The sequence below is a fragment of the Falco peregrinus genome, chromosome Z (genome assembly GCF_023634155.1).
Source record: "Falco peregrinus isolate bFalPer1 chromosome Z, bFalPer1.pri, whole genome shotgun sequence".
NCBI classification, from domain to species: Eukaryota; Metazoa; Chordata; class Aves; order Falconiformes; family Falconidae; genus Falco; species Falco peregrinus.
The window spans coordinates 83,106,337-83,119,974 of record NC_073739.1 but is presented as its reverse complement, the minus strand read 5'-3'; the positions used below and the strand labels follow the sequence as shown (position 1 = coordinate 83,119,974).

The window sequence follows — 13,638 nt, the reverse complement described above, 5'->3', positions numbered from 1 at the left end:
AATCCTCTTTACAGCTCAGAAAAAAACAGGTGTCCTTTCTAAAATAGTCCAGATAAAGCAGGAAGCGAATCTAGGAGAAACCCCAGCATACTTCAAAGACCACAAAGGGATTAATTAACACACATGGACAAATTTCTTGCAACAAAACCAACATACCACTGGGGGGAAGAAAAGAAAAAAGGCAAGTAAAATGAAGTGTTGTCTGCTTTGTACTTAAGATAAGCTCACATTGCATCACCACATACCGTGCCTTTAATCCACATACTATCTGGCACTGGGACCTCACTTTCGCCCTAACAACTGGGCTCCACTACATCAAGTCAGTGGTGCTATAAATACCAGCATACAAAAATTCTAGTTGCCTACTTTGCATGAAGGTGAATGGGAGACCTGAAGCCTGCAAGCATTGATTTTTATAACACCACTAAGTAATACTGAGAGGTTTCTGAGCAGAGAAGTACTAGAAGAACATTTTCCCCCCCTGCAAATTCTTGCAAGCATATGTATAGAAGGGGATATTTTCAACTGGTATCATAAAAGCTCTCAAGCATTCTGAAAACCTGTATGGTTTATAACAAAAACCCCATTCAAACCGATAAAGATGTAAATGCAGAATATATCCAAACATGCCATTGTTTGGAAAATTAGTTGGCCTACTCCACAGGGAAGAGTTAATCAAATGGTTTTCATGTAATTTCTAATCATTATTATAACATATTCAGCAGTATAGAGTAGCCTTTGAAGTAGCATCATGGACATTTTTGAAATAAAGTAGATTTTATGTTGGATTGTGGCTGCTTCTCTTAACTCTGCTTCCTTTTGCCAAATCATAAAGTTCACTGTTGTGTAACATGTCTCCACTGCAAATTAATAAAGTCCACTCATATGAACCAAAGGTGTATTTGCTATCTCAACCACAGATTCAAAGTTTCTCCGTGTTTATGAGAACAGTGTAGAATAAGGGAATCTTCTTTGATTTCTTCCCTCGTCCACTTTTTTAAAACTCAATTTCGTATCTTTATTCTTCCAGAAACAGCATAGTTTATATACTAGAGGGTGTGGCTGATACAGCACAGCAATCTAACCCTCCTGAACCGTGAAATGACCCAAACCTTCCCAGGTTATTCAGCCTTTAAAGACCTGAGTCTCTCTGCAGACAAAGATGCCACCAGCCCTTGCACCGCCTCTGCATGTGTGGAACCAGATGTAAATCACTTTGGCTGCTGAACCACACTATAGCTCACCCGCAGCAGCTCTCATTTACTAATGATGGGGCTTCAATTTAAAGCATTCCCCTGTAGCAAATGGGAAAGAGTCAGAAACAGAAAGCCTTTACACACCAGCAAGAAAGCCCCCCAGCCTCTCCAGGGTTTGTTTTCAAGCACCAATGGTTACAGTAAAGCTGTATATTGCAGATCATGAGCACGATGACTGAAATGGTTCACCTACACCATATAGCATCCCTGAATACCTTAGTCTGACATTTCATCAGACTGCTTTTTTTCTAACTGAGCAGATAATGTTGCTTTTGTTCTCTAATGGTATTCAACTTAGAATAAAAAAAACAAAAGAAAAAGAAAAAAAAAACCCAAGAGAGCTTCCTTCCTTCTTCCACCCACCATCCCAGCGGCTCACAAGTCCTAAGCAGAATAGCTGATCTAAGTTAAATGAGGTGCAATACTACCTTCCACCTTTGGCACCTTTTCAGAGAGACCAGATAAAAGCTGGTTAGAGATTAAACAGTTCCATCTTTCCACATTTAATTCCCTTTAAAAGCATGCAGATCTCAAGGAAGCTGAGAAAAGCTGCAGAAGCAGCAGACGCACGACCAAGCCACCTCCACTCAACAATCTCTCCATCTCCAAACCAGCTGGGCAGAACACAAACTTGTGGCAGGCCTTCTGGCCTGGGGGTGTGTGTACACCCAAGGAAACTAGCGGTTTCTATCAGGTTTCTGCCTTCTAAGATCTTTCTTTGCAACTGATTAGAAACTGCTGGTAGTAGTATTTCAAGCACTGCATTTCCTAGTGACATGACAATTACCATTTGCAATACATCTCCACATCCTGTTTTATCCTGGTTTCCCCAGGAAGGCAGACAGGCATTGCATATTGTACGCCCTGGCTGCTCAACCCAACTGACACCATTTAAAAAGTATTAAAATAAATCAAATGTGTCAAAAACCAGCATGGTGACAAAGGGCTATGGAAGGGGAAATGAACATCTGCTTTTAAATCTTCCAAGTTCATACAACCCTTCTTCACATTCTCTTGTCCCATCCTATTTATTTTGTCCAACTAGCTGTACCTTTTTTGGGGGGGGGGGGGGGGTTGTTAGGTTTTTATTCTGTATTGGAAACACACTGTTCAGGTATCTGCCAAAAGTCAGGGTGGTCATGTACACCTTTGTTTAGAGAATCAGTTTTCTCAACTAAGCTAATCTATCAAGAGTAAGGTTGAAATAAATTGGGCTGGAAAAGCTGGGAATGAACACAGATGAAACTGTGATGAATGCTCTAGCTAAATACAACATTTGAGAAGATGACCACCCATATGGAAAATGAGACACAAGGACAGTTCCTCAGGAAACAGTCTGGGATTAAACTGCCACTTGCAGCACCATCACTGAATTATTATTAAAAATGTATCATGTATTCCTATGCACATGTGCCCAAGCATATACATAAATACAAATATATGTGTGTGTGTTTAATACAATGTCTTGAAGGTATTTGCTGAAGCTAAAAATTTGAGAGGCATTGTCAGTGCAGGAAAAGGATATTAAGGAATGAAACAACCAAACAACATTGAGGAACAGAGTAATAGAAAAAGGGCTAATGGAATGTACTGCACAAAATACAGTCACACACTTAGGGAGTAACAAGAACTAATGCCACAACGTAGAAACATCAGCAACTAAAATACAGGAAGCATCACAAATTAGTTAGAGTCACAAATTTGCTGCAAGCACACAGAAAGCAAGCATATGAATAATGTTACAGATCATGTATTTCCAGTGAAGATAAACATTCTGATGCACTCTACATGGCAGAACGGACATCACTAGCGTCAGGGATCATCTACTCACGCATCACCTGTTCTGTGTTGGAAAAAGAAATCCTGGCCCTTGAGCGAGAATCCAAAGCACTACCACAATATACATAACATCTTAACTGTCAGTACTAAACAAATGAGATTGTCCTAACTGTTCTAAGTGCCCAAGAAGCTTAAAATGCTGACTTGGCACAGTAGGGATCTCCAGCAGAATAAAAGGTCCTGAAGTCAATTAACTGTAATTTGAATCCCTGTCAGAGAGCAGAAATCAAACATCATGGAAGACTGGAAACATACACAGATGCCAGCAATGCAGTTACAGTAGGTTCTGCAATTGTTTGGCTGCAACAGCAAGGGCATTACTGAGATACTTCATGACCTTTTCTGAGCCACTCTAACAATAAACGTTTGAAAGCTGGCCTTCAAACTTAAAACCCCAAACCTGCTGATATAGGTATAGTATGCACCTGCAAAAGGTAAGGATGGGAAAGAAAAAAAAATAAATGGTACAAGAAAAACCTGCTCCAATGACAAAGAACAAAGAGCAGATTAATCTGCACAAGAGGGAAGGGGTGGTTTTCTGTTAGTGAAGCTGCCATCTTGCAGCTCTTATTTTAGGGCCCACATATATTAAAGGAGACCAAACGTTCTGTAGAGTTGATAGGGACTATAAAAAATAAACATAAGCAACTAAAACACAAGTCATAAAATGACAATCTCAATAAGCTGTCAGCAAGAGATAAAGCCCTTTATCTATGCCTGTATGAATATGAGGTATATATGCATGAGGCACTGTGGGCAAGAAAAGCACAAAGGGTAAAGTACTCTGCATATTTAGTCAATCATTTATTTCTCTGCTGAATTTCCAAAATACATTTCTATACAGATACTGCATCCAATATCAAGCAGTTACCACTTCACTAGCTTACAGATCCATTCCAACAGGTGTCACCCTTAACAGCAGACTGATGCAGAGCCAAACAAACATGGGAAGTTTTTTTCCTCTCACAAGTATAATTTCTTGGTGACATTCAGAAGTTTAAAAAAATCAACTGCTATTAATACACAGCTCACTGCTCTTCCCTTCTCCTCAAAAATAAAAAAGGCATTAAAAATACTGCATTGTGCTCAGTTCACCAGAGAATTCCAGGCTTAAAACAAAACAAGAATTAGAAAGATATTACCACTAGAAAAACAGTAAGAAATGACCTATTGTTTTTGTTTCTGAATACTGTTGGATAATCAGCACTTGGCAAAGCTTAGAGGGCTTGAAATAATTTCCACTGGCATGTCAAAGCGTTTCTAGCTCAGAAAAGTCTCAAGATAATCTGATCTTGACAAATCACACCAATCTACCTGACACAGCAATCTCAATTTTACTTTTGCAGTCAGCCAGTCTCTAACACAGTCCTCTCTCTGTACAGGCAACCTGCATTCACGCAGTATCAAGGCAGCTCACACTATACTATCCCACACAAGAAACATGGCTGCAGGTCTGTATTTTGTTTTCTTCCTTTCTTTTCACAACACTTAGGAGTCATGCTTGCCAAAAGACCCACTGCAGCAATTCTCCACGTAGTTACAGGCAAAACACAAGGAGATGCAGCATGCAGTTCCCAGCTTAATATCCTCCCCAGCTATTTTGAGCCCACTGCTCAACTTCTAATTTTGATAAAAAGAGAGGGACAGGGAGAAGAGAGGGGAGAAGGTTTTGCTGTGCAGAACAAAGAGCCAGCCTAGCCTTCTTCTGAAAGGCTCAGGGTTATGTGCCTGGCTTGCCACCTGGCCAATTTAACACAGAACACAGGGGGAGAAAAGGAGTCAGGGCCACGGGCAGAAAAGGAAGGGAAGGAAATTTACAGCGAAGAGGAAATGTAAGGCATTATAGGAAGGGAAAAAATAAAATCAAGAGAATGGGGAAAAGGAGAAAAGCTAAACATTAAAAACACAGGATAAAACTATGGAAGTCCACCTTCCATTGCTACATTGGCTCAGGAAACACCCTGTCTGAGATTTGTCACCTTTCTTGGCCGCTTTACACATCTCGGCCCAGCTACCAACAAGTCCTCATCTCATTTCTTTCTAGTTTTAGTTTACACATTAATTGTTTCAAGATTCCTGAAGGCTACTACTGCTCTGGGAAAAAAAGATATTGGGGATGGGGTTGTGGAAATGGGAAAAATTTTGTGAAGGAGTAGGGAGAAGCTGCTTTTTTAGAAGTTCCTCCCAGTGCATGGAATTAACATAACATTTCTACCTCCCAGCTAGTGCCATTCAAGGCTTATTTTTAGATGCTCTCTGTCCAACTCTCTGCACAGAAATGTTTCTTACTGATACGGCTTGGTCTCAATTCTGTCTTGCAGGAAGAAGCCAGGACTAGGACAAAGAGGCAAAGACTTTCCATAACTAGCAAGACTGAATTCAGAATTAACTTTTGCAAACTATAAGACTATCTGCTAAAGCTTTACTTCAATTCAACCAGCCCCAAAATTAAGCCAATAATCAGCAAGAACCAGTGACTCTTCATCTGGCACAAGGAAGCAGCGGTATTTATTGTGTAAACCACAGCAAACCAGGGGACGCGCAGGCTGACAGAAGCAGAAGCTGTTACTGGAAGGCCTTGTACTGTAAGTGTCCAGGTAGTAAACTTGAAATGATCACTGACTCCTCCATCTTCTGTGCCCTTTTTTTGGCTGCGGCCCAGTACATCTCCTGGAGGTAGTTTAACCCTAGAACAAGGTTCACTGGACAATTACCAGAAGATAAGATATTTGACAATCACACACTACCAACCTTGTTTGTTCGTGGGTTTAACATCAGTGGCTTGCCTTTTTCTTTTGTATGTGCACTGCGACACACCATCGCACAGGGAGTGGCAGCTACTCTTAGTCGAGAGAACATTTTTTTTTATACCGCACCTGGGAAAGAAAAAAAAGAAAATCATTCATATACAGAGACAGTGGAACCAGTGTTCATATTTGTAGGCCATCTATTGTAAAAGAAATAGGCACATGCTAGATAAAACTCTTTGTTCTAACACTGTGATAGTAACTCAGAATCACCTTGCAGCAGCCAACTGGTAGAAAAAGAAGGAAGGCTTTACAATGACGAGAGTGCATGAGCGAGTGGAGAGAAAATACAGGGACACTGATGTGAGCTAGCATTGTGCTGTGGACTGTATAGTCAACCAGCATTCACTACGTGTTGCCTTATAGCTGCACCATAAACCCAGAGCAGAACTGCCATTAGCAAATATTAACCTTCTGTGGTGACCCTGCAACTGGCACCAATGCAAATACCAAGCAGGGCAGAATGACTTGGGCTAGTGCACCAAGAAGATTTTAAGCTGAGTTGCTCCAGCAGCTTTCTGAAAATGAAATCTTGTGGCCTGAACAAGAAAAAAACTAGATTAGAATAAAATGTAGACTTAAAATGGTCAGAAATTCACTGAACTCTGGATTTCACGCTTAGATTTTTTTAAATTCCAAGCCTAAAAAAAGGCTATTTTTAGAGAGAATATAGTCTTTTCAATAACTGACATGTTTCCCTAACAAATAAAAAAAATTGTTAGTACCATTCAAAGCTTAGTTCTTAATCTTGCCAGGTGATAACTCCTAAATCCATTTTACTCAACTATTAACTGCAAGCTCTTTGGAACAGAAATCATCATTTATCACATGCTTGTAAAACGCAGTACCACCAGTGACTGCGTACTGGACTCATCTCTAAACATTATTTCACCAACACAGAGAGACAACAGCAATGACAGCGAGACCTTACAGAGGACCATGGCCTGTATGAAGACACATTAAGATGGCAGGCCAGAAAGGTCAGATGTACACAGCTCAGATGCAGTATCATGCAGAATCCTAACACGGGGAGAAGAAAAAAACCCCAACCAACAAATCCCTTTAGCAACAGCCCTATAGAGTCAGTGGAGGAAGGCAGAGATCCGGGATCAGCACAGCAGGGAATTCCTCTCCATTGCAATTGGTGTGGATGGGGGACCCCAGCAGCCAGAGCTCCATCATCCCCTGGCCCAGCTGCAGGTTCACATCCAAGAGACATGCAAGGACAGTAAAGCAGGTATGAACCATTTTTAAGGAACGAAATGATGCATGGTTTGGATTTTTAATTTCTTCCAGATGGAATCCAAAATTAGATTAAACAACAAAATTTCATTATCTTAAATATAGCCTGAATACTTTAGAAGACCTTCTTATAATCAAATTTACATATAATCAGCTTTTAAAATGGCACACTAATCTTACAAGTTACAAGCTAAGGATTTTCTTCAAAATCTTTCCAAGCATTAAGAGAACATGCAAATATTTTTTATCAACAGTTATACCCAAGTTTCTCTTCCACCTACTGTAAAGCATAGAGGAAAGCAGCACTGTTATTCAGCAGGATCGCTTTCTCTCATTCTTTATTTGTTTGTTTAGGCCTTGCAACTGAAAAAAAATATCCACTGAAAACCCAAGTGTTTAGTTGTTTTGTGGTGAAGAACATAAATTTACTGTGTGGAGACAGGATGAATGGAAGCCTTGCCAGCACCACAAACAAATGTTGCTTTTAACATGATAATTCCTCCCTAAACCAGCTAGCAGTGGACTAAACACCGCTGGTCTGCCAGAACTCTGGGCAGCTGAAAATCAGGATCAGATAAGCAAAATTCATTTTGTGCTGCAAAACAACCAGCCTTTAGGAATGGCAAATTCACTCTTAACTGTTTTTAATTCTGTTCCTTTGCCATCATTACACAACTGTGAGTCCATCTCCTCATGCACATGAGGCTAAAAGCAATCTGTGATTACAGCGTCGCAGCAAACCTCAGCCCACATCCCATCAGTCTGGTGTTAAGGTGGCTTCAATGGGTCATGAGCAAATGCCTTAAACGTGGAATTAAAAAGTAGGCCAAACAGCACACCTCAGCCTACTCTAATGAAGTTTAAATTACTTTGTTGCAATTTATAAGCATTTAAGAACCATCAAGATTGTGGCCCAGATTTCTCCTAACTTGATCAATTAACTCTCTAATCCACTCTCTAATCAAGAGAGAGAGAGAAAAGGACTTTTCAGGGGTGTGAGTAAAATCTTACTTTTTTCTCTTCACTATGAGAGAGAAGACCTGCTCCTCTCCTCTGAGGTGACATACTGGCACGTAAAACAATTCTCTTGCTGGATGTCTTCAGATGCATAAAGGAAGTGGGAGAATCAGGCTTCATTTTTCACTCAGTCCCTCTGTTTATACGCAAGAGATATAATCCCAGTTAATTTATATCCAGCATAAAACCTGACTGGTAACTCAGTCCTGAGCTCTTCTTTCCCTGCTCTTCCAATTGGTTCCTATTTCTGTTTCATCTCCCTTCTCGCACATCTCCTCTAGATCCTTTTGTGGCAGCTTTTAAACATGTCTTAGCAAGAATCTGCCTCCAAAACTCAGTTTAATGTGGCTTACCCTGAAACCACAAAGCAAGCATCCTTCCCTATCCCCTGTCCATACTCCTCTGTAGGAGTGCCAAGAGCTCTGCCCGTGGCCCTCCATGACTCATCTACCCTTTACTCCCCGCTCTGCTGGCCACCAACTTGGCAAGAACAAGCCAGCCATCAGCTCATGTCTTTCCACTTTTGAAGTCCCAAATCCTCCTCAAGAATACATGCACAGGACAATCCAGCAACCCTTAGGATTAAAAATTAAGGCTACATCCGTACATGCCACCAGTGTCTTGATGCTTTTCACAATGAAGCTCCCAGGCTAACTCTGCTCACCCCCAAGCCGAGGCTCACGGGTGGGTTTGAGCCAGATGCAGCACTGGGGTAGCCATAAAACTCACACCAGGAGTTCGGGATTCCCGCTAACAACTTCTCAGACAGAAGATGCCACCAGACAACAAAAATATTTTAAATGCAGCACGGTACAACTGACAACAAATAACATGCCCTGGGCAGCACCGCTTCCCCTCTGGTCTCACGGGGAAGACAGAAGGGATATAAAATCTTGTGCCCAGTGGCTAGTACTTGCCAGCTCTGCTTCTGTGAAGCATTTCGAGCAGGCAACAAGGTGCAAGGAGAAGTTTGGAAAAAGGGTCCCCAAACACATACCTGGTTTCAAGGAGACTAAAGGGTTGGGTCATGCTGCTTCATGGGAAGGTTTTTAAATGGTTTATGATGGGTTTTGTAGAAGAGAGGCCAGGCTTGAGATGGTGGTGCTTTAACCATAAGAAAAAGGACAGATTATTTTGGTGGTAGAGGCTGTCAAAAGGGGAGTGTTGCAATGACATGAAAAAATACACTGCAGAACCTCAGCCCTCTGTGTCCCACAAGGAAGAATTAGGAAAAAAAGCAGAGGAATTCAAAGAAGAATGCTGAAACATGTGTCTCCATAACCAGAACAAGGATTTCTTTTCTTCTTTCAGTACCTGACAATGGTAAGGACTAAACATGACTGTTGTGCACCACTGGACTTAATCCAATACAATGGGTAATTTTTGATTTATTACCACATACATGCTGTGTCACAATTTAAGAGAATTAAATTCTTCAGCATGCCAGATGACAGCTCTCTGCTGTGCCTTATCAGGAGGCATCTGGCCAGGTCAAACTAATTACCAATACTGCACAAGTGCCCTTATCTAGGAGCAAATGTTTTGCTGCTGCAATTATGGATTTGTTAAACTGCAAAAGCTACCTTTAAGGGAAAGGTTCCTCATACTTTTAAAAGGTACAATTACGTTGTTCAGAGAGTCAGGAAGCTCAGTGTCAATTAAAGCAAGGTCTGCTTCAATTCCTGCACAGGCTGCCTGACGCATCTGTTATACCTTAAGAGCAAAGAGTATCTCTCAGTGGACAGCAACATGCGCTCCATGACTTTGCAGTCTTCCTTCACCTTGAAAGATGGCTAAAGAGAAATCTATTTCAAGTATTCCTGAAATCCTGTGTAAATGAACAGTTCCAGTCTTCCTTTCATGTACAGAAATTTCCAAGACCTGTGCATTAATAGAAACTTGTTCTTGATAAACACAAGCTGGAATTATTCATTCAAGACCACACAGGCACCACAATTTCCAATCTTTCTGGCCTCGATCAGTTTTGGTATTTTGAGTACCACTGCTCTAGGGCCAACAAACATTTTCTCTTACATTGCCATAGCAATCTATCCAGTGAGTCTGCAGTATCTCCAGGCTGCTGTGGATACACCACCACACTATCTTTTCTTCTTTTTTTTTCTAAATGAAACAAGCCTTGACACAAACCAGGCACACACTAGCTGGCTTCATCACTTCAATAATGATAAAGCAGTCTAAAATTATTACATTAGGCAAGTACCAACTATAACTGCGTCTCCCAATGAGACTTTTACTCAACAGAAAGCAGCTTTGCCTGCACCTGCCACCCTGCAGTGCATGCTTTGCAGATCAAGGGGGAAGGGGGCACTCGTATTTTACAACGGGAGCATCCCAGTGTGTACGTGTGTGGAGGAAAGAGCAGATTGATGAAGCTGGGCAATGCTGTCCTGCACAGCAACTCAGCACCTCTGATGCCCTGAGCTGACCAGACACTGTTGGAGGGAGTTAGAAGAAAATGGTGGTAATAATTTGTCAGGTTCCTTCCAGCAAAGTCCTGAGCTGCCACTTTAAAGGATATTTCTACTGTACCTTGAGATCTGCAGATTAAAAGGAACAAACATATGGGGAGGTGTTACTAATAAAATGTTTGGCGGTAGTAAGCTGGTCATTTTGGATGCAGATCTTCAAGATATTGAAACTAATTTTCTTCCCTCTTACTCTGAGGCAACTGGTTCAACAAGGAGAAAAATTAGATGCGCAGTACTTCAGTGAAGAAAGTTAATAACATGAGGCTTGAAACATCAAGCAAATAAAGCACACTTAGGCAAATTCAAAAGTGAATAACAACAGACAACCTTTGCAAAAAGAGCATGTGTTCTCTAAATTGCTTTAACTTACAATATTATAAAACTTCTTGCAGCACAACTAGAAAGTAGGACTAAATCATTTGATATTGGAGTCTTGGTTCATAAAAGTTCTTATCACACGACATCAGAGAGCTATTTTATCATACATTAATGATCTGGCCTAAACATTTTTCTGAAGTCAGTCCATTATCTTGTACTGTTGAAACTGCAGCAGCATCTACTTTGACAAGAAGATGTACTCACATTCTTGATTTTATTCCATTTGTCTGACTGGGAGGGCTACCAGTAGTAAAGGTAAGTGCATCCATCTGTGTATGTGGGACAAAGGCCTTATCCTGCAGAATCCTTAGAAAGATTGCAGAAATACACAGAAAGTCACTGTTGCTTTATTCTGCAGAACTGGTACATTCCTGTATTAGAACTGTTTTCTTCAGTTCACAAATAGGGATTTTTTTGGGATATGAGAGTGAAACAAGGATGTTCTCAATAACTGCTGCACACTTATAAAAGGGAATTCTTCCCAGAACAGCTCAGCAACAAACACGGAGAAACAAAGCTGCATGCTAATTTAGTGCCAATCAGGTAAAGTATAAGCCTGCAAACCACTTATAAACATCGGTGTGCACTACAATTAGGACTTAAAAAAGAAACCCACCTGCTTAAATTACAGAAGAATCTGAAAAACTACCCATACACAGTTAGTTAACAGCCCAAGTAACAGCAAAGCACTCCTTCTGTTGCAATAAAGGGGCTGCCACCAGTCGATGAACGTTCAATTAGTACTCACTCAAGCACAGTGCACTACCATGCATTGACAGCTTTGCTTAGTTTGCAGAAGAAAAAGCTTCAAATCTTGTCTGCACTCATGCTGCTGACTCGTAACGCTACCGCACAGGACTCTCAGAAGTTTTGTTCTGGGACTGTTAACACACACTTTGTCTCAAAATACACGCCCAGACTGAATTTCTACAGACCTTATCATGTCTAATAGAGCCAATATCATGTTAGGCACTGGTGGCTGCACACACACATGGATTACTTGCAGAGTTTCATATTCTCTCTGCCTCTTCCTGTTACCCACGTATGTACACAGGTGATTTCCCTTAGCTGTTCACTACTTTTTGGAATTAAGAATGCAAAGATACCAAACAATAGCTTGCCTGGCTACAAGACTGTCCTTTTTTATCAGCCCCTTATCAACAGGTTGCAAGTTTTCAGGTTTTTTCAAGAGATTCATGCCATGATACAACACACCAAGTTGCTCAGAGATGAGCACTTATCTGGTACCATTTAACATTACGGTGCAGCAAGGCCAAGGGGCACATGGGACCTGAAACAGTGGTATTTCAAACAGCCACCACCACTTCTTTTAATAGCCAAGAAGCAAAACCCAACGACCAGAGAGACTAGCTCTAAAAATACCAGGCAGCCTGACTGTGTTTCCTCTTCCAACCCCACACCACCAGCTCTGCAACTTCCCAGCTTTCACTCTCTAGCTTTCAGGCCCATCAAAGTTCACCACAGGTTGTAAGTCATCACGGGGGCTCATCAGCCAACACCGAGGAGCTGCAGAAAGAGCTAAATGTGGGGAATTGGGGGGCAGCATCCCCCCAGGCTTGACCAGAGGAGCTGCTACCAACAATGGCGCTTGTTCTCGGCCGGTGGCAGCTGCGTTTGTCACCCATTTTGACAGCTGGTAAACACACAGCCCTGCACAGCCTGGGCAGTGCACGCCCTGTTGCCTCTGAGGCAGGACCTGAGGTATTTTCCACCTGCCGCCGGGGCCGGCCGCGCCAAGGGCAGCAGGCCAAGGGCAGGGGGCCGCGGCAGGCCTCCGCTACCCCGCACAGCAGGCCGAGCCTCGGGGCCTGCCGACACACAGGGGCGAGCTGCTGTTGTGCTAGGCTTCAGTCGGCCCCAGGGGACACGGAGCTCCCTCCATCCCCATTCCCCGTTCCCGGGCGGGCCTCGTGTCCCCTCACGGGAGGACGGGGCTGGCCGCACGCCCGGGCCCTCCCGGCCCCCGGTGCCGCCCCGGTCCTGCCCATCGCACGCCCTCCGGCTGCTGCTCGGTGGTACGCTCGGCCAGGGCACGAAGCGAGCGGCCTCTCCTCACCCTGGCAACACGCAGGCAGCAGGGCCGGGGGCCAGGTTTCAAAGCGGGGAGGCACTCGAGAGAGGAAAGGCTGCAAGGGTCGAGGCTCTGGAGAAAACGCCCCCAAAATGCGGGCTTGTAAGGAGACAAGAAGTCTTTCGTACGCCGATTGTAAAATTGTTATCAGAATGGGATCTACCTCCTCCTGTGGCTGCTGCCCTCTGAGTGATGCTGGCCGAGGACCCGTTTCTATTGTGCAACAGCAGCTCCCATCCGCCGAAGCTCCCTCTGCCTCGGAACCCGCCACTGAATGGAGCAAACAAGGAGGCACCAGGGAGGGACACCCCGGAGGGCGGGGTGTTCCTTATGACTGACAACCCAGCGCAGCCAATGAAAAGAAAGCCGGCTGGCCGGTCGACAGCTGGCGCGACCAATGAGCTTCCCGCTCCGCTGCTCTCCGCCCTGACGGAGGGGAAACCGGGCCGGGCATGGCCGGGCGCGGCCTGTTAAATGTTAATTAGGACAGGAGCGACAGCGAATCGGCGTGGAGAGGC

At 43.1% G+C, this 13,638-nt stretch overlaps 1 protein-coding gene across 2 annotated transcripts in view; it reads right to left on the bottom strand.

Moving 5' to 3' along the window:
* The window catches only part of ME2 (malic enzyme 2), a 33,651-nt gene extending 20,246 nt beyond the window's left edge, over nt 1-13,405 (bottom strand). For both annotated transcript variants that reach the window (XM_055791129.1, XM_055791130.1), the window contains exons 1-2: nt 13,284-13,405; nt 5,847-5,971 (exon numbers count right to left, since the gene is read on the bottom strand). In XM_055791129.1, coding sequence (XP_055647104.1) covers nt 5,847-5,954 — 108 coding nt within the window. In that variant the 5' untranslated portion in view covers nt 5,955-5,971; nt 13,284-13,405. The remainder of the gene's footprint in view (nt 1-5,846; nt 5,972-13,283) is intronic.
* Between the last annotated feature and the right edge of the window lie 233 nt (nt 13,406-13,638).